A 19286-nucleotide genomic window follows, 5' to 3' on the forward strand; every position below is an offset into this window, starting at 1 on the left:
CAGTACAGTAGTGCTGTGACTGATTTTTACTGCTATAAAAAAAAAGGTTTTTTACAATAGTAAAAAATACTTAACAGTCATGCAATAAGAAATACATATCCATACTTGAAGTAGAAAAAGCATCAAAAGCCTGAAATGTGGACAGACAGCAAGTAGATGATAGTCAACCAGAAATGGCCAAATATGGAGGTATAAAAGTCTTAGTGGCTGTACTGCATAGTTCAGAAGGCCTGGACAGAGGGACGAATTCCAGATGTTTGGAGTAGAGCTCTCATAGTACCCATATATAAAAGGGAAATAAAACTGAATGTGAGAATTACAGAGGTATTTCTGTGCTGAGTGTTCCTGGTAAGATTTATGCAAGTATACTTGAGAAAGATTGTGGAATGGAAACTTGGTGAAGAACATGCTGGATTCGGGCCATATTGAGACTGTCAGGATCAAATTTTTCTTTACGACAAATAGTTGAGAAATCATGGGAATATAACAAAGATCTCTATTGAAGTTTTGTAGATCTGGAAAAGGCATATGGCGTGAGAGAGAGAGAGAGAGAAGCTGTTCAAAAATTCTACAGTTCTATGGTGTAAATGGGGAATTATATCATGCAATACTTAGTCTTTATTTGAGTTAGAATTGAAGGAAGTACATGAAGATGGTTTAATGTTAAATCTGGTGTCAGACGAGGATGTACATTATCCTCTCTGTTATTCATTATCTATATGGATCACATTATGAAGGAAAGTAGTATTAAACCTGATATCAAAATTGGAGATGTTAATGTCAGCTCTTTGCTTTATGCGGAGAATGTTATACAGCAATCCTTTGATTAACGTGCCTCTGATTAATGCATTTTCGATTTGTGTGCCTATATACATGTTATGAAATATATACATGAAATAAATGTTACAGATTTAAAAAATTTTCTGTCTCTACATTTTTTTTGGCTAACTATTTTTAAAAAAATCTCACCAGGATCATTGTGCAAATGATTTTAGAGGATTTTCAAATGAAATTAAGTTAATTAAATCTCATTATGAAAAATTGAGTGATTCTGACCTGCTAAATTTAGATGCACAGCAGGAAGATCCTGAAGAATATGAAGAAAATTTAATCACTGACAAGCCCAAAGAGATTTCACAGAAACAATTTGAAAATATTTTTCGTGCGACTTAAGTTTTAAGCAGTAATGCTTAGAGGCTGACCCTGATAAAGAGAGAGAGAGAGAAGTAGTAAATTTTGCGAAGTACTAGAAGAGGCAATAGGGCCATACCATCGGTTGCATGAAAAAAAAAAGAAACAGAATGCCCACCAAACTACGTTAGCTGAATTCTTTAAGAAGTAGTATAATAAAGTTATATTCTGAATATGTTTTATTGTGTTTCAGCTTCATGGTTTTCCTTTAACTAGGCCTGGAGACATGCCCAAATTCTTTTTTTAAAAAAATAAATAAAGGTCAAAAAAAGAAATTTGAGGAACACATTATACTTTTTCCCATAGGTCATTATATTCGATTAGTGCATTTTTGATTAATGCGGCTGTTTTAAAGAACGCATTAAGCGCATTAATTGAGAGATTACTGTACTCCTAAATAAATCCGCTGCAAGTCTGCAAGATTCTCTTACTAAATTGAGTAACTGATGTAATAGATATGGTATGAAGGTCTGCAGTAGCAAGACAAAGAGATGTGAAAATAGGAAGAAGCAGTAAAAATATATGAATTGCATTGTGAATGGAGAACCTATAGATCAAGTAAAACATTTCAGCTACTTAGGCATGATTTTTAATGAAGACGGTAAATTAAATATATACATAGATAACAGAATCAACAAAACTGGTATGGTAGGAAGTCTACTGAATAAATTTATATGGAATAAGGGAGAAATTAGTCAAAACACTAAATTAGCTGTATACAAGATGGTGTTCAAACCCATTTTAACTTATGGATCTGAGAGCTGGGTAAGAAATAAAACGCTTCACCAAAGACTAGAAACCAGAAATATGAGAGTCCTGGGAAAGATTAGGGGCATGAACAGATGGCATCAATGGCATATCATATTAAAAGTGATGATATTAGGAAAGCACTTAACATTGTTAGCATCCGGGACTGTGTTAGCAGAGCTAATCTCTGGTGGTATGGTCACTTAAACAGAATGGGAGAGGAAAGATTAGCAAAGCAAGTGTTCTCTACCAGGTTGGCAGCAAAAGGACCCAGAGGAAGACCGAGATATAGGTAGATTGATACAGTAAAAAGTGCCTTAGAGGATAGAAACATAAGATCTGATAATGTTGGAGTCTTCACAGGTAACAGATTGATTTGGAGGAAAATTGTAGATAGGAAGTTAGTAATGATGTAATTTTTTATGTAGTACTATCATATCCTATACGCCCCTTGCGGTACATGTCAGGAATTTAATTATGATAATGGCAACTTCTGCATTTCATTTAACTTTGATATCTTCCTTGGTTTGATTCCCACTGATGGGATCTCAATAAAAGTCAAAACCTTTCTGGGTAGGCACCCTTTTTTGTAATGTTTTGGTATTATGGGATCCTTAAGCATTTGATGTGAAATCAGTGGCCTCTATATATAGAAGTAAACTACTTGTGAAGACATTTCATTTGCTTTGTTTGCTTTTGTTTAGGTAAAGAATTAAGCAAGACTATAACTTTTAAGTTAAGTATAATATACTTTTGTAACCCATTGTTTAAACTTTCTACAAGGATGTTAAAAATCAGACAGTTACAGCATTCAAACAGTGGCATAGCAATAAATGATTAATTACATCAGCATTTATATACGCATGTTAATATTGCACATGTGCTGTATTGTTGTGGCTGGTGAAAAGCATAATGTCCATCATATCCTAGGTCTGCATGGTTCAGTTGTTTTTATAAGAGTGAGGAGAAGAAACAGATTTGATATAAAATGCATACATTTCAAGCAACAACAAAACAGAAGAACCAAGAGCTTACGTGCTTCAGTATAATGCTATCACAAAATAGGTACAAACCAAAGCTATAAAAAACATACATCTACAGTTGCCCAAGAAGAATGAATGGGACAACAGAGAATATTAAGGGGGTCACACCATATACAGGGTGTCCCAAAATTCACAGAAGAAGTAATTTTGATAGAAAACACAGGTTTTTAATTAAAAATTGTAATTTCTTATTGATTCATAAAGTATACAGTATAGGGTTATGCATGGAATAGCATATCGGGTAAATGGCCTCCACAGCTTTGCCAACACATACACGCTCTTTTGTCGAAATTTTCCATGACCGTTTTGCATAAATGTGGCTGAATTTCGTCGATACAGCGCTCAATTTTCTCCTTCAAGGTGTGGGTTGTCGTGGGCTTGTTGGCATAAACCTTAGACTTCAAAAAACCCCAAAGAAAAAAGTCCAACAGCGGTAAGTCACATGATCTGGGCGGCCAATTCTGATCATCCAAACAGGAAATTACACGACCAGGAAATGACTCGTGCAGTAATTGAATTGTTTCTCAGGCTGTATGGCATGTGGCACAGTCTTGTTGAAATCGCATGTCGTCCACGTCCATATCTTGCAATTTAGGCACAAAAAACTGGATTATCATGTCGCGATAGCGAGTACCATTAACTGTTATTGCCTTACCAGCCACATTTTCGAAGAAGAATGGACCGATGATGCCTCCAGCCCAAAATCCGCACCAAACAGTGACATGTTGTGGATGCATTTGTTTCTCAACAATCACTCGTGGATTTTCTGAACCCCAAATGCGAAAATTTTGTCGATTAACGAAGCCATCAAGATGAAAATGAGCCTCATCGCTGAAGATGATTTTGTTCGAAAAATAAGCATCCACTTGTTGTTGTTCCATAATCCATTCAACGAACTCTCTTCGCTGTGTGTGGTCAGTAGGCTTCAGTTCTTGAGTCAATTGAACTTTGTAAGCATAAAGATGCAAATCTTTCGTGGGAATACGCTGTAGAGAGCTTCTTGAAATGCTCAATTCAAGACCATGGTGCCGAATTGATGTTCCTGGACTCTCAGCAAGACTTTCACGAACTGCTTCGATGTTTTCTATTGAACGACTTGTTGAAGGATGGCCAGAGTGTATAAGATCACTAATTGATCCAGTTTCCTTGAATTTTTTAATTAATCTTTTCACAGTTGATGAAGTTAAATCACTATTCTGACCATATTTTGTACAAAAATTGCGAACTGTGGCTGCCAAACCTTCATTATTTTTAAAATATTGCTCAACAATGAAAATGCGTTGTTCTTTCGTGTAGTGCTCAATTTTTAATAACCCTGAACTGTCAGCTGTTACACTGTCTTTTTTTTCTTGTTGGCAACACTTTACCGCACAAATGGCGCTAAATTTAAATCTTGCGTGAATTTTGGGACACCCTATATATGCAATGATGATGATTTAACCCTTCAGTGATGTCCGACTCTTGGTAAAAAGTGTTTCTGATGAGATTTTTACAGGATAGCTCGCCATTGCTTTCCCCAACCCAATTACCCCCCCCCATTTTATTTGGGCTTGGGACCAGCATATAGCTGATGAATCAGGCCTATAACTGGGTCATGAGAATTCATGAGCATGTTCACGGGGCCGGTTTGTCTGCTCTGAGGGATGAAAACCCTCTACCTTCATATGAGACCGGCTAACTCATCTTTAGTCGAAAGAGACTAGATAAAGGTTCCTCACATCATAGATGGGAAGCAAACCCAGTTCTTTCCGACCAAAATTCTTCATCTATACCAGAGGTGGCCAACCTTTTATAGTTCATGCATCAATTTTTTCATTTTTTAGTTAAGATGCGCCATACAAACTCATACCACTTTTCAACGCTTTTAAAATATGGTAATATGGATACATTTAACAGTTATGCAGAAAATGATTTATTATATATATGGTAATATAGATACTTTTAGAAGTTTTAAATAAAAGGATTTCATATAAAGAAGATAAACATTAATTATTTTATTGACTTCTGAAATTGCTTTGCTTTTGCTAAGCTTGTAATGTTTGGAGTTAAATCAGTCAGTCGCGACTGTAGTTTGTTCTTAATCATTTTCATTTATGAAAAAGCTTGTTCACATCTGTATGTAGTTCCAGAATGACAGATATAACTCTGAGCAAATTTTCTCACTTCTGGAAAATGTTCACAGGGCAACGATCGCCAGAAATTAATTATATCAGAAGCATCTGGGAGTGATGGAAGTTTATTAAATTTCCTTTTCAATAAAGAATTGGTTCTGAGATCAATAAGTTCCATTTGTATGTTACTAGGCATCGTCAAGATTTTTTGTTCAGTAAGTGAAAAGGGAATTATAAATGCAAGTATGCGGTCTCCTTCTTCAGCAAAGTTGCTAAAATGAATGTTAAAGGACTCTTGTCATAATATGAGTTTCTCAGTATATTCTGTAAAGTTGCCATTATTTTCAACAGATTCACTATGTTCTTTTAAACGTGGAAATTGACTTAAATCCCCATTTTCTAACTGGGAGATGAACAGTTTTAATTTCATTTTGAATGCACTGATGTCATTTACTAAGCTAGGATGCAATTTGTTCTTGCCCTGCAGTTTCAAATTTAGATAATTGAGGTGGCTGGTAACATCAACTAAAAATGCTAAATCAAATAGCTCATCCTTCTCTTCCAGAAAATTACGAACACTTTCTTTCAGCTTCCAAAATCTACTGAGAACTTGTCCTTTAGAAAGCCAGCACATCTCACAATGAAGGAGGAGATCACCATATTCCATATCTAGCAGTTCACAATATTCTCTGAATTCTCTTCTATTTAACCCTCTTGTTCTAATTTTATTCACACACTTTACAACTGGTATCATAACATGCCTCAAATTTAGAGTTTTTCCACACAGAGATTCTTCATGTATAGTACAGTGATACTTTAGTAGAGAATGACCTAAAAACCTTTCAAGTAAAGTTACAGTCCCAGAAACTCTACCTATCATTGACGGTGCTCCATCAGTGCACACACTGATGAGCTTACTAGAATCTAGTTGTTGATTTTCTAGACATGACTTTACTTTGTCAAATATGTCTGCCCCTCTGGTTTTTCCATGAAGTGACTCAAGACCGATAAGTTCTTCTAAGATGTTAAAATTACCATCAATTCCTCTTATAAAAATGCTTAATTGCGCTACATCACGTATGTCAGCAGATTCGTCCAAGGCTAAAGAAAAGAAAGCACAAGCATGAACATGGTCTTTTAATTGCTCAGTAACATCATGGGAAAGTTCTTCAATGCGTCTTGTAATTGTTTGCTTGGACAGAGCAATTTGGTTTACTTTTCTTACAACATTCTTATCACCAAGACATTTTGCAAATTTTTCGAGACAGGGCTTAACAACTTCCTCTCCATCAGAGAAAGGGTTGTGTTTTTTTATCCAACACAAAGGCAATTTCATAAGACACCTCGAGCATTGCCACACTTTCATAACTTAGTTTCACAAATATATTTTGTCTCTTTTTTATTTCTTCCTTTTTCTTAACCACCTATTCTTTCTGCAACTTAGACCCAGGAACTATTTTCTCTGAATTCTCTTCTGTTTAACCCTCTTGCTCTAATTTTATTCACACACTTTACAACTGGTATCATAACATGCTTCAAATTTAGAGTTTTTCCACACAGAGATTCTTCATGTATAATACAGTGATATTTTAGTAGAGAACGACCTAAAAACCTTTCAAGTTACAGTCCCAGAAACTCTACCTATCATTGACAGTGCTCCATCAGTGCAAACACTGATGAGCTTACTAGAATCTAGTTGTTGATTCTCTAGACATGACTTTACTTTGTCAAATATGTTTGACTCTCAGGTTTTTCCATGAAGTGACTCAAGACCGATAAGTTCTTCAAAGATGTTAAAATTACCATCAATTCCTCTTATAAAAATGCTTAATTGGGCTACATCACATATGTCAGCGGATTCGTCCAAGGCTAAAGAAAAGAAAGCACAAGCATGAACATGGTCTTTTAATCGCTCAGTAACATCATGGGAAAGTTCTTCGATGCATCTTGTAATTGTTTGCTTGGACAGAGCAATTTGGTTTACTTTTCTTACAACATTCTTATCACCAAGACATTTTGCAAATTTTTCGAGACAGGGCTTAACAACTTCCTCTCCATCAGAGAAAGGGTTGTGTTTTTTTATCCAACACAAATATATTTTGTCTCTTTTATTATTTCTTCCTTTTTCTTAACCACCTATTCTTTCTGCAACTCAGACCCAGGAACTAACTTCAGTTTTTCTTCTAATTCAGCTTGATGTTTTCTATAGTGTGTTAAGATCATGTCTTCTATTATCTGAGAGAGTGCTTAAATAAGAACTAATTTTCCCACAGTTCATTAAACTGGCATTTGCTATCACTTTCTGCTCATTTTCTTTTGCAAAGTAATGGGTAACTGACTGTAAAAAAAATTATTTCAAAAAGTAACGCTTATTATTAAATAATTTATTTAAATTATTTTATGGTTTTAAGCATTATGAACATTCAAAAACAGTTCTACAAGTTTAAGATAAGATTCCTGTTTTCATGAAGGCCTAATGCAGTTCTATAAGTTTAAAAATATTATATATATATTTTTTCATCAAGTGTTTTCGTCTCTCTCTCTTGTAATATATTATGTCTAATGAAATACGAGATCGCTTCCTGCCATAAAACAGTTGATCAGCTGGCAATCACACACACACACACACACACACACACACACACACACACACACACACACACACACACACAACCCAAACATCCTCATTACGAAATCTTTGCTGGTGATCAGTTAAATTTTAGGAATAAATCTACTATACGTAAATAAAAAGGAAAGATATTATTGTATTAAAAAAAGAAAACACAAAAACACACACATACAAATACACTGAATAATTGCAGGTTTCAGTATCAGCAAATTAAGGGAGCACGCAAGAACGTGACATACGCGTTCAAAATGAAAAAAGTTATTTTTTAATTTACAGAACTATATTAAGCCTTCATGAAAACAGAAATCTTAACTTAAAGAACTGTTAATAAAAACATATAAGTTCGAAAACACAGAATTGTTCACTCACATCGAATCAGAAATTCATCGAACGTTATGATGAGAGTCAGCTGTAAACTGATTGAGTAACTGGTGACGCATGTCAGGATTTGCCGGTGCCTGTTGCTTCAAGATCAAACAAGTATAATAAGTGCGCACTCTAGAATTCAGTGATAGGTTAATTGTGTGTTTATATATATATAAATCGTATACAACACTTTTTAAAATTTTTCTCTGGGGGTTCACTTCTAATCATGCAGTGCGCCACTTTTGGTGCATTGCATGATTAGAAGGGGTGGCAAACCTATGGTGCATGCGCCATAGGTTGGCCACCCCTGATCTATACCAACTGAGATACAGAGGCTCTTATATATGCAATACATGACAGATAAAATATCAAAGATATTAAGATGGCATAAAATTCAAGATGCTGTTCATCCCTGCATTCAAGGTCTTGATATAGTTTTACCTCTGCCTATACACCACATCATTCCTCAAATAAATTTGAAGTCCACAAAATTTTCAGAGAAAATGACTTGCAGATTTCTCTACTGAGAAATATGAATGTCATTTGGAGAAATCCAAATGGCATAATACATTTAAGAGTGTTGGAAAGAAAAATAAATACAAATCAAGTCTAGTCTACCACATAGCAAATGACCCATCATTGATTGAGTGAGTACTCTAGCAACAAACTGAAATGGTTTATGGTTATAGGAGTTAGGTGTGCAAATTCAAGAAATCATCCAAAATGGTACATATATTACCACTCAGTGTAATAAAAATCGGAGAGGGGGGACTCATTTTACATCACAACAGTACTATAGGAGTATGATGCTTATATGTGCATATAATTGTTGAACTACAGTATTTCTTCCTGTACCATTTTTTTGAAGAATTGCCTCTGATTTTTGACATCTATATTTTCTGTTTTTCCTGAAGAAGCATAGTAAAAAGTGTGACAAATAGACCGAGTGAAGAATTAATAAGCAATTTTACTTTGTTTAATTTTATTATTTCCATGTGATTATCATTAGCATTTCCTTAAGATGTGGTATCTTATCTTTATTTTCTTACCTGGATGACAATGCAACTGAATTGTGACTTCATTGTCATAAGAAAATTTAGGATGCCTTCCTCGTATAGTTGAAATAATTTACAGGTATTTACTGCATCAATTTTGCATACCTCATAGTAACTTATGCTGAGATACAGACCTTTATTTATATTAATTTCCTTTCTTAACTCTTCTGAATTAATATTTTTGGAGGATATTGCATTCTCAAAGAGTATATAATACAGTGCAGAAAAATTAAATTTACATTTTTATTATACTTTTTGGCAGTATATGTAGTTCAAGAGTTCATTTGGTATTGTGGTTATATATTTTAGATGGCTGCTCATTCTCATAAGTAAATGTTGATTTTATTCTGATACACTGGTTGTCATGAATTAAAGATCAAAGAGAAAAAAATGCATTAACATCTCAGGTAAATTATGTGAAAAGTGATGCTAAGTCTGGTTATCATGTATAAATGAGTGGCACAGTCAGCGGTATATGCAAATGAGCCACAGCATAAAACAGGAGTTTTGGAGTGTTCTTCAATTTTGTGTCTGGAAGGCAACTCCAGAGATCCTTATGTTTTCTGGAGTGAGACTGAAGCATCATTTAACTGATGAATTCAGAGTGGCAAGCCATTATGAGACTAGAGGCAGGCCAAAGTCAGGTGGAGGGATCCAGATGGTTGCATAAGAGTTATTCTCTGGTTCACAGACTGTGGAACCAAACAAACAGTATCCCATAGAATACACTGAAGCAAAGACACAGGCCACAGCCACAACGGACTGATATCTGATTATCTCTTTGCCCAAACAAGAGTGCTATCTTAAATCAGCTACAGGAACATTTCCATATGCTTCCACTATGTAGGCTTCATGAATGTGGCCTGTTTGCTAGGCAGACTGGTAGTCTTCATGTCCCTGTCCCTACACCACAGGAGAAAGTGAGAATGATTGAAATGGCCCAGGCTCCAGAATTACACCCAAGATCAGTAGGGGGGGGGGATTAGTATTGTTTGCAGTTCTAATGAGTCCCAAATTACTCTACAAAGCGATACCAGGTGTGCTCTGATCTGGAAATAAACCAATGATAGATTATCATCTCTCTGATATCCTGTGAAAGGGACACTTATGGTGGAGGTAGTGCAGTGGTTTGGGGAGATATCTCATTGGGTGCACTGACCTGTATTTGCTCCATAGCAGAACCACAAATCCCGCAACTTAGACAAGATCTTGAACCCGTGTTCATCCATATATGGGTGTGATAGGTGGGAAGCATTTGTCCTACAAGATGATAATGCTTGTCCTTGCTGAGTTCATGGACCAGTATATTCAAGAAGAGACTATAGTGTGTATGGACTGGCTAACAAAAGTCTCCTCACCTTAATCATATTGATCATGTCTGGGATGCTCGAGGTAGACATGTTGCTGCTATCAACCACTGATACCAGGTATGCCAAAACCTTGAAGGACTTAAGAGAGCTTTTCAGGAGCGATGATTGTTATTACCATATGAGCTCCTGGATACCATTAGAAACAGTTTTGAAACATTGTTAGTGCTGTATTGCTGTGAGGGCTGACCGCATTCCTTATTGAGGTACTTTAACAGCCTGTTTTTTGACCATTATCTTCATGTACCCATTTGTTACTGAATTAAGCTATTTATTTGCACTTTTTGTGGGCATTTCTTTCGCATCTCATATCATACCACTTTTCACCAAATTGCATAAAAATTCATCATATGGTTCTGAAGTTGCGATGAATTTGTTCTTTAATCTATGGAAACCAGTGTAGTTCAGTTTTATTCATATTTATGTTCTTTAATAGATATATGTGTAGACAGATTAGACCAAGAAAACTTCTTGCAGTAAATTTTCTTGGCCTCCTTGTGATCTCATGGAAACTTAGAAATAGTATTAATATTTCATGGGGATTTAATGACATATTGACAGGACTAAGAATGGATTAAAAACTAATTTTAATGCTTCCAGTATTTTGTCTCAGTCACTGAGACATATTCAGGGAGTAAAAATAACAATTGTTACACAAAAAGACAACGCAATACTAAATGAAACATGTTGGTGACTAAAAACAGGGCACACCACCCACGTTCATTTAGTATTGTGTTGTCTTTTTGTGTGTGTTACAATTGTTATTTTTACTCCCTGAATATGTGCCAATGACTGAGATGAAATATTGGAACCATTAAAATTAGTTTTTAATCCTTTCTTAGTGCTGTTCAATACTCCATTAAATCCCCAACATGATGTCCGGCCAGCATTTAGGCCTTAACACATGAAAATTAATATTTAACTGAAAGAAACTGTTGTAAATTAACATTTTCTGCTTAAAAGTAGCTGAAGTGATGATATTTAATGACTTTAGCGACTTTTTATTCTTGTTATTGACATGCACTAATGTCTTAGCCTTTCAACAAAGAAGTTTTTTTCTTCTCCTTGGGGCAATTTCCAGTTTGTCTTGGATAAATGTATCCTTAGTATTGCTTCCTTTGCATCCAAGGAAGCCAGTTTTCTGTTTTGTTCTCTACATTACTTTACCTCTGAACATTTATTAACTTTATACAAATTAATCCATCCAATGTGGAATATTGTTCTTACATCTGGGATAATGCTCTTAAGATTCCCAAAATTTCTTAATTCAGTATAGAAAAGAGCAATCACTAGTCCATCTCCTGCAGAGTGTTCACTTTCACTTCATTTTGACATTCACATGCTCTTTGTCACGTGCACTTTTACAGATGTTTCTGTGATCATTAAAATTGAAATTAATGAATTCCTGCTCTCCTCCAAATGTATGTAAAAAGTGCAGATTTTTTTCTATTAAATTCCTATTGCTGTTCTTGGAACAAATTTATTTTATGCATATTTCCTAGAAATTATAATCTACAGGTTTTGAAAACTGATGTTTCTTCTCCACTTTCTGCCTATCAACACTACTTTTACTAAATAGTACAGATTTAACAATCGTTCATGTTTGACATCATCATTAATAAGTAAATAATAATGATAAATTTTGAAAATATCCTTTCAACACTAAATTAAATGTCTAGCTTAGTTATCCTGCCCATAAATTAACTTGGAGGTACAAAACTGTGTAAAATATTTCATCATTATTCCCTCTGATGTGCTAAATAAAAGGAATAGATGATTAATTGAGTGGGAAGATAAGATATTATTTCCCTTTGTATTGAGTATGAGAGATTTACTACAATGAATTTTCTCAGCAACTGGTTTTTAAACCTATTTTATTTAGCTTATTTATTTGGCCAAAGTAATTAGTGGTGCTGTACTAGACCATGGTTGGAGGTTTTTTTTTTTAAAATTGAATAAAAAATATTTTATTTGTCCAGTTTGCAATTACTAGTCAGCTAGCAAAATTGACTCACTATGTGCAAGTGGGCAAGCATATTTATTGAGCCCTGCTTATCACATTATGAAATTATTATGTGAGAGCATTTGGTATAATGGTTCATAACAACAAAACACAAAGAAAACTTCCAAAGCACCAAGTCTCCCAAACATTCCAGCACATTCAAGAACATTTTATTTTCTCCATATCTATCAAAAGAGAAAAGGAAACAATTGCTGTATGTCATAATAGCTGCTCTATGTGAATACAGTTTTCTAATAAATGTCTGTTTTTGATATAGTAATGCTTTATTTGTTTTTTCAGTTGAGCTTCATAAACACTCATTTCTAGAAATTAGGACTATACAAAAGCACTTTGGTCTCATGATGAACTGAAGTCTCTTTGTATAAGACACACTGAAATTTGCTGAAATGTATATCCCAGTAATTTGATAATTACAAGCATACGAAAAAAAAAAATAATAATAAAATATATAATAATGGAAAGCCATAATTTTTGATGGCTTTCCATTATCCTTGAAAGTCACAATACTTAAATTAATTTAATGCATGGGTTTTAGAAAAGCCTACTGAAATTTTGCTTCTTCAGTAATATGTGAATATATACAAGTATATACAGATTCTATATATTCTGCTTCTTAAATTCATTAAGATTGTAATTATGCTACTTAAAATTTTCAAATGAAACATGATTTAATTTTTGTATAGAGCTTACCAAATTTTGTTGACAATGCATCTTTGTATTATTTGTCCTCTTGTTTAAAACTAAAAAATGTAAGATATAAATAATGTTCTCATTCTAATCTGGTATGGATGCTTAGATATTATTGCTCATGTTGGTGATTATTGGAGGAAGTGCACCTAGGGTTTATAATTAACTAACAGAATTTATTAGACTGATATTTTGCCCTGGTCACCAAGGCATCTTCATGGGCACAAGGATATATTCAAAGTACAGGCATGCACACACCAGCACAGAGGCAAACACAGACTGAGTTTAAAAAAGGCAGGATCCTATAGTCCTAACTGCCACCCTCTGTAGTTACAGTAATGATGTCTTACTGAAGGTCTATATAGATGATCTCCTTCCCAGATTTTTGGTAATGTGAGGTAGCTGAATTTGTTTAGGTTTGGAAAATGTTATGATGCTGTAGCAGATTCTAGGAATAGTCATACAAATATATATCTGTATTTGCATAAAAGAGGTCTTCACCCCCCCCCCCCCAATGGCTCTTATGATTGGTATCAATGGCTGTGTACTTCTAGTTTGTTCACAGTGTGTTAGTTTGCAGGAGCATAGGATGCTGTAAGACAGACACCATGATAATGTGGATAATGGATAGGATTTTTTTTCTTTAGTGGATAATTGGTAGCTTGTTTTGGTATGACTTAGAGGTCTTTATACCTTCTTAAGAATGTGTGCAATTTTTTCTGAGATGCCACAGACGTAAGGGATGACAATGAATTTTTTGTGCTCTAGGTTTGGATGTGGTTGACTTTGTGGAACTGGCTGAGAGTTCTGTTTTTTGATATTTTTGAACAAGGAAGTCATTGGCTATAAAAGTGTTATGGACTTGATTGATTTCAGTGAAGAGGCGAGTATGGTTAGAGCAGATATGGTCTAGCACTATTCGCTAAGGTTTTGATAACACCAACTTGTTGGGGGGGGGTAATGTAATAGATGATGAATATTCCTTCCAGTGTGGGTGCATTTTCTATAGACACAAGGATCTGCCGAGTGCCAGTTAGGACTAGGGGATCAATGTGTTTGCCTTTTTGTGGTGCCTGCATGCATATGCTTCATATACATATCTCTGTACCTACCTATGAAAACACCTTAGTAACCAGGCAAAATATTAACCTAATAATTTAATGCTTATATAAATTCAGTTTGTTAATTACTATCCCTATACATGTATTTTCTCCACTGCATCAACATGAGTTCAAGCATCTAGGATCACTATGTATGTTTCAGATAGTTTGCACCATCCTTTGTTAGGTGGATATTAAACGCAAACTAATGGACTATTTAAGACATCAATGTAAAAGTTAGCTGTAAAGTTCTTGGTATTGTAGAGTGGAGTTCATTCTTGATGGTTGTGATCTAAACTTACTTGCTTCATTGTGCCCTAGATCTGTGTGGCTGTGGACAATGTCTGTAACTAATAATGTATGTTATTAATATTAATAATGCATGTTGTTAATGTATGTCACAGTCCAAAGTACAACATTAAAGGATATCTAGACTCCCATGGTATTAAACTTTTGCATGAATATCACCATAATGTATATTTGCTCCATCATACTGCACTGTCCTGATCCTTTAAAAAGTAGCAAAAGTTTTAACTGAAATAAGATAGTGATCTATTCATAATGAGCGTGTATTTTCTTGATCACAGAACTAATGTATAGAACGTCCCTTAGCAACAACTAGTAAATCATGTACACGCGATACGTTTATTATTCACATTTAATGCTAATTTAATTTGTAATAATAATTTTTAGAATTTACAATTAAGATCTATTTTGTGATATGTTTTAACCTCAGTGCTTGTACCCTGATGATGCCAACAGCATAAGTTTGGTGAAACTAGTCGGTATTAAAATACTTATCCGTTTACACTTGATCAATGGTCCCAAATAGTTATTTACATTAAGATAGTGATCTTTTTGTTGGGAGAAAAAAAAAAAAAAGATGTTTCAGATTTTGCCTCTTAGATTTGCAGATAACTTTGGTGATATCATGCTGATGTGTAGTTAGATAACTATTTCCTTTGTGGTTGTCATATGCACAAAGTAATTTTTAGTGTGGGAGGAGTATAGTAGTTTATGTATTTAATGACGTAACTAGGCATTTTCGTGCTCATTCAAAACAAAGTATGCAATAGTGGCAAGATTGAAGAACCTGTCAGGAAAGATTTCTGTATAGTTACACCCATAGTTGCCTATTTATCACATTGAATAAGAATATTTAAAACATCTGCCAGTGTTTCATTATTTATGTACATGCTTCATGTTGCATTTTTGCACAAATGCCACATTCTATCTCTCTGTTTTAGTTTCATTACTACCTGTATCATGTTAGTCATTTCAATAAAATATCTTTATTCAGAATCTAGTTCCTTCTGAATGTTTCTTCCAATTAATACCATATCTTCTACTCTTGCAACTGATAGTTTATTATACATCTGAAGAAAGATAGTGCAAGCTTTCCAAATCATACATATACTGCCTAAGAAAAATAAAAGAAAATTATATCTTGCATAGTTTATCTAGCCATTAAATTATAGCAGTTTATCATGAATCTGTATGCATAGATTTAAAAATATTCTATAATCAAGCATTGGTTATAGAATGGATTGAAGGATGCCTGACCAATAAAATAATTATTGAATAGTTTTATACCTTTCCAGCCTAACACATTGCCCAGATGATTATAATTCCATTAAAAATGTAATAACAAAATGATAAATATTACTTTCTCAAATTAGGTATTTTGAGGTAATTGATATTTTATTTCTCAGAATTACAAAACAGATACTCCACCACTTCACCATATTTTGCATTGTGACATCTTTTTGTGCAGTGCTTGCTTTATTCATATGAGATTGTTGTAAATTAAAAAAGTGGTCTATGGTCATTTTTCTGTTTCACTATTTTTTTTCTTTTTAAGTGTGAAAGGTATTGTGTTTTAATTATAACTTTCACACTAAGCTTTGCTTAAATTCATACTAATATTAAATATTTTGATCTTTAAATAAAATGATTAATGAATGGAATCTTATTTTTAGCAGAATAAAACAGAAAAATGAAGTAATTAAGTAATTTTAAAACTTTTGTTAGTATACGAGCGTGGTTTGGATTTTTAGATTATCATTATGTTTAATTGAAGGTAATGATGTATAGCACTTTAATAGGAGAATTATTAAATGTATTTTAAAAATTACTGCTCTTCATTTGACAGGAAATCAACACTGAAAATAATCCTTTCTAGTCTGGAAATGCTTTTTTTTTTTTTTAAAATTAAGATTTTATTGGTTTGTTTATAATACAGTTTTCACATAAGTTCTTTAAAAAAATCTTTAAAGAACTTATTAGTTTAAAAAATAAATAAAAGATGTTTTCAGGCAAGCAGTGAATATTATCAATTGGAACTAGAAATAATTCTGCTGCTGAAAACAGTTGATGACTATTAAAGAAATTTTCTATTATGAGATAACATAAAAAAAAACCTATGGCTGCTTTTTAAAGCAAATGATGCATTTCCTTTAAAAAGAAACTTATGGAATGTGAAGAGGAATATTCTCAACCTATCTTTGAATATATCTGAGTAGATTGAAAGTTTAATGTGATGCAGTGTTGTAGTGTTTCTGGGAACAGATTGTAAATGTGTTGAACATTGAGTAGTGTGTGTGTAATAGCTAAATTGGAGGTTTGTCTTAAAATTTTAGAATATATTACCTGTTTAAAATCTCATTGTGTGGGTGTAAATTCACACTGAGAAGCTTCTTTCTTGCTAAAGATGACATGTATAAATAAGTCATTAATTTAATGACATTTATAGAGGTTTAGAGATTTGTTGTGACGCAGTATCTGCACTACACATACTGGGGATATATAGCATCATGTGATAATGCTAGGAAAAAAATTAACATTAAATTTTTAAAATGTTGATTTATTACATAAGCTGTTTAAAAAAAAAAAAAAAATCGGGATACACATGTCTTCAGACCAGGTTAACTGTTTGTAATTATTAAATACTTTCTTTCAGAAATCGAATTGTGACCTTGTGGAAATTGCTTCAGGCCTGCTTTTGTGAAACACAGAAATTAAAAACATTTTATTTGCACTTTTGTACTGTTTTTGATTTTTCATAATGATGTTTTTCTGTCATGTTATAAGATATGTACAATTTCATTAAGTTTTTATTTTTATTTTTAATTTTGTACTTTGTATTTTCACTAAGTATACTTGACTATGCACCCAAGAAACCTTGCATTTCAATTTAACTTAATTTTTGTATATATATCTATATATATTTATTTATTTATTTTTATTTTTAGTATGCACTGTCTTATTCGATATTAGCCAAATTTTTGTTTTTACAAGTTTAACTTAGGCATCTTTTAACATGTTTCTTTCTGGGTGCATGGTTCAGTCTGTAGTTGCATTAAACAATTAACTCTTCTTTATTATTTTGTTAATACAGTGTCTTTCTAAATGCGATGTTAATGGTCCATGATTTGCCTTGTATGTTTGTTTGTTTATCAGTTGTCTTTTGCTTTTTCTCCCCTTTTTTGCTCCCCGTCTCGTCTCGTTCCATCTCCCTGGTAACGTAGCCATAACAATCGGTCGCCTTGGTTACGTATGTCCTGAAGAAGTCGCCCCTATGTTACAGCAGTTTATACGCCCGTGGTGTGTAAATGTTTTTTTATTTATTCTTTCTTGATACTTTTCTTCTTATATACCAAACTTTTCTTTTCTTTTTTTTTTTTAAAAAAATAGTTTTTAAAAATTAATCTTGATATTTATAATTTTCTAGATTTGTTTGACCTTTTTTTTTGCCTTCTCTTTGTATAGTAGCAGTGTGTTAAGTGTGCAGACTAATAAGCAGCCTAATTTATTTTCATGACTCACTCTGTCTTGTCAGAATTCTGCCTATGCATTTTTGCCTGCTTTAACGTTTTAACACAGTTCTTATTATTATTATTATTATTTATTTTTTTTTGCTTATTTGTATTTTACCCACCTAAGACAACAATCAATCAAAAAACCTGGTGCTATATGCATTAAAGCAGGGCATCTTACTTTTGATATGTTAATTAGAATTATGTATATTTTTGATGGGTGATATAACAAGGGTTATCTTCAGTGCTATATTACATTATGAACCATATCATTATTGAGGAATCAGTCTCCACTGCCAGAGTAAATTATTCAGCTATAAATACACTGCAACTTCAGTTAAGTGTGGAGTAAACTCAGAATTAAGAGAAGGTAAATAACAGTTTTTCATGAAAACTTCATGCCACTAATTTTTTTTTAAAATTTTCCCTATATCATACTCATATATCATCTGATAATATGATAATCATATTTATCATAAAAATGGTAAATATAATTATCTTTCTTCTGTAATTCAGAAAAATTGAAGATGCTAATCATGTTATAGATTTTGTAGGTTTTGTTTGTTTAGTGAACTTACTTGAAAGAAGGAAAAGTCCTCTGCTATACTTTATTTTCCCTCCAATGTTATATTTCTTATCTGATAAGTGCTATTAGAAAATTACAAGCCGTTTTAAATTTTTGAATTTCTTAGTATGCATATTTTTATCTTAAATGGTGTAATTAGTGCAGAATATTAAATTTTTAAGTTTGTGTATAGTATTGATAGACTGATAATTCTCATCTGTACTTTAACTGCTCACAATCATCGTGTTCTAGTTTAATAATAAGCCTCTCAATACCGAAATGAAGTTTTAAATTATGAATCCTAGAGTTCAGTATACTCTAAAACCTAGATAATCAATCTAACTGGAATTCATTTGAGTTGATTTTGATTCACCTGCCATTCTGCTTTGCTTTGCTTCATAATTTAGATTTTTCTTTTAGAATTATTTATTTATTGGGCTGTTTGAAATTATGGCTGAAGAAATTAATGCTGTATGCATATGTATGTATTATGTCTGTTAATTGCATGTGCACTCCATGCAGTTAATAAACATTCCACATTCCCTTGTGTTGAAAAATCCATATAAAATTTCCTTACATCCTAGAGA

At 33.2% G+C, this 19286-nt stretch overlaps 1 protein-coding gene across 3 annotated transcripts in view; it reads left to right on the forward strand.

The window, feature by feature from the left end:
* Positions 1-19286, forward strand: part of Tnpo (transportin 1) — a 491580-nt gene that overhangs the window by 350182 nt on the left and 122112 nt on the right. For all 3 annotated transcript variants that reach the window (XM_090390863.1, XM_090390862.1, XM_090390864.1), the window contains one exon: positions 17847-17922. In XM_090390863.1, the coding sequence (XP_090246989.1) occupies positions 17847-17922 (76 nt within the window). The remainder of the gene's footprint in view (positions 1-17846; positions 17923-19286) is intronic.

This window comes from Typopeltis vanoorti, chromosome 3, assembly GCF_054136105.1.
Source record: "Typopeltis vanoorti isolate ZY-2024b chromosome 3, IOZ_Tvanoo_1.0, whole genome shotgun sequence".
Classification (NCBI taxonomy): Eukaryota; Metazoa; Arthropoda; class Arachnida; order Uropygi; family Thelyphonidae; genus Typopeltis; species Typopeltis vanoorti.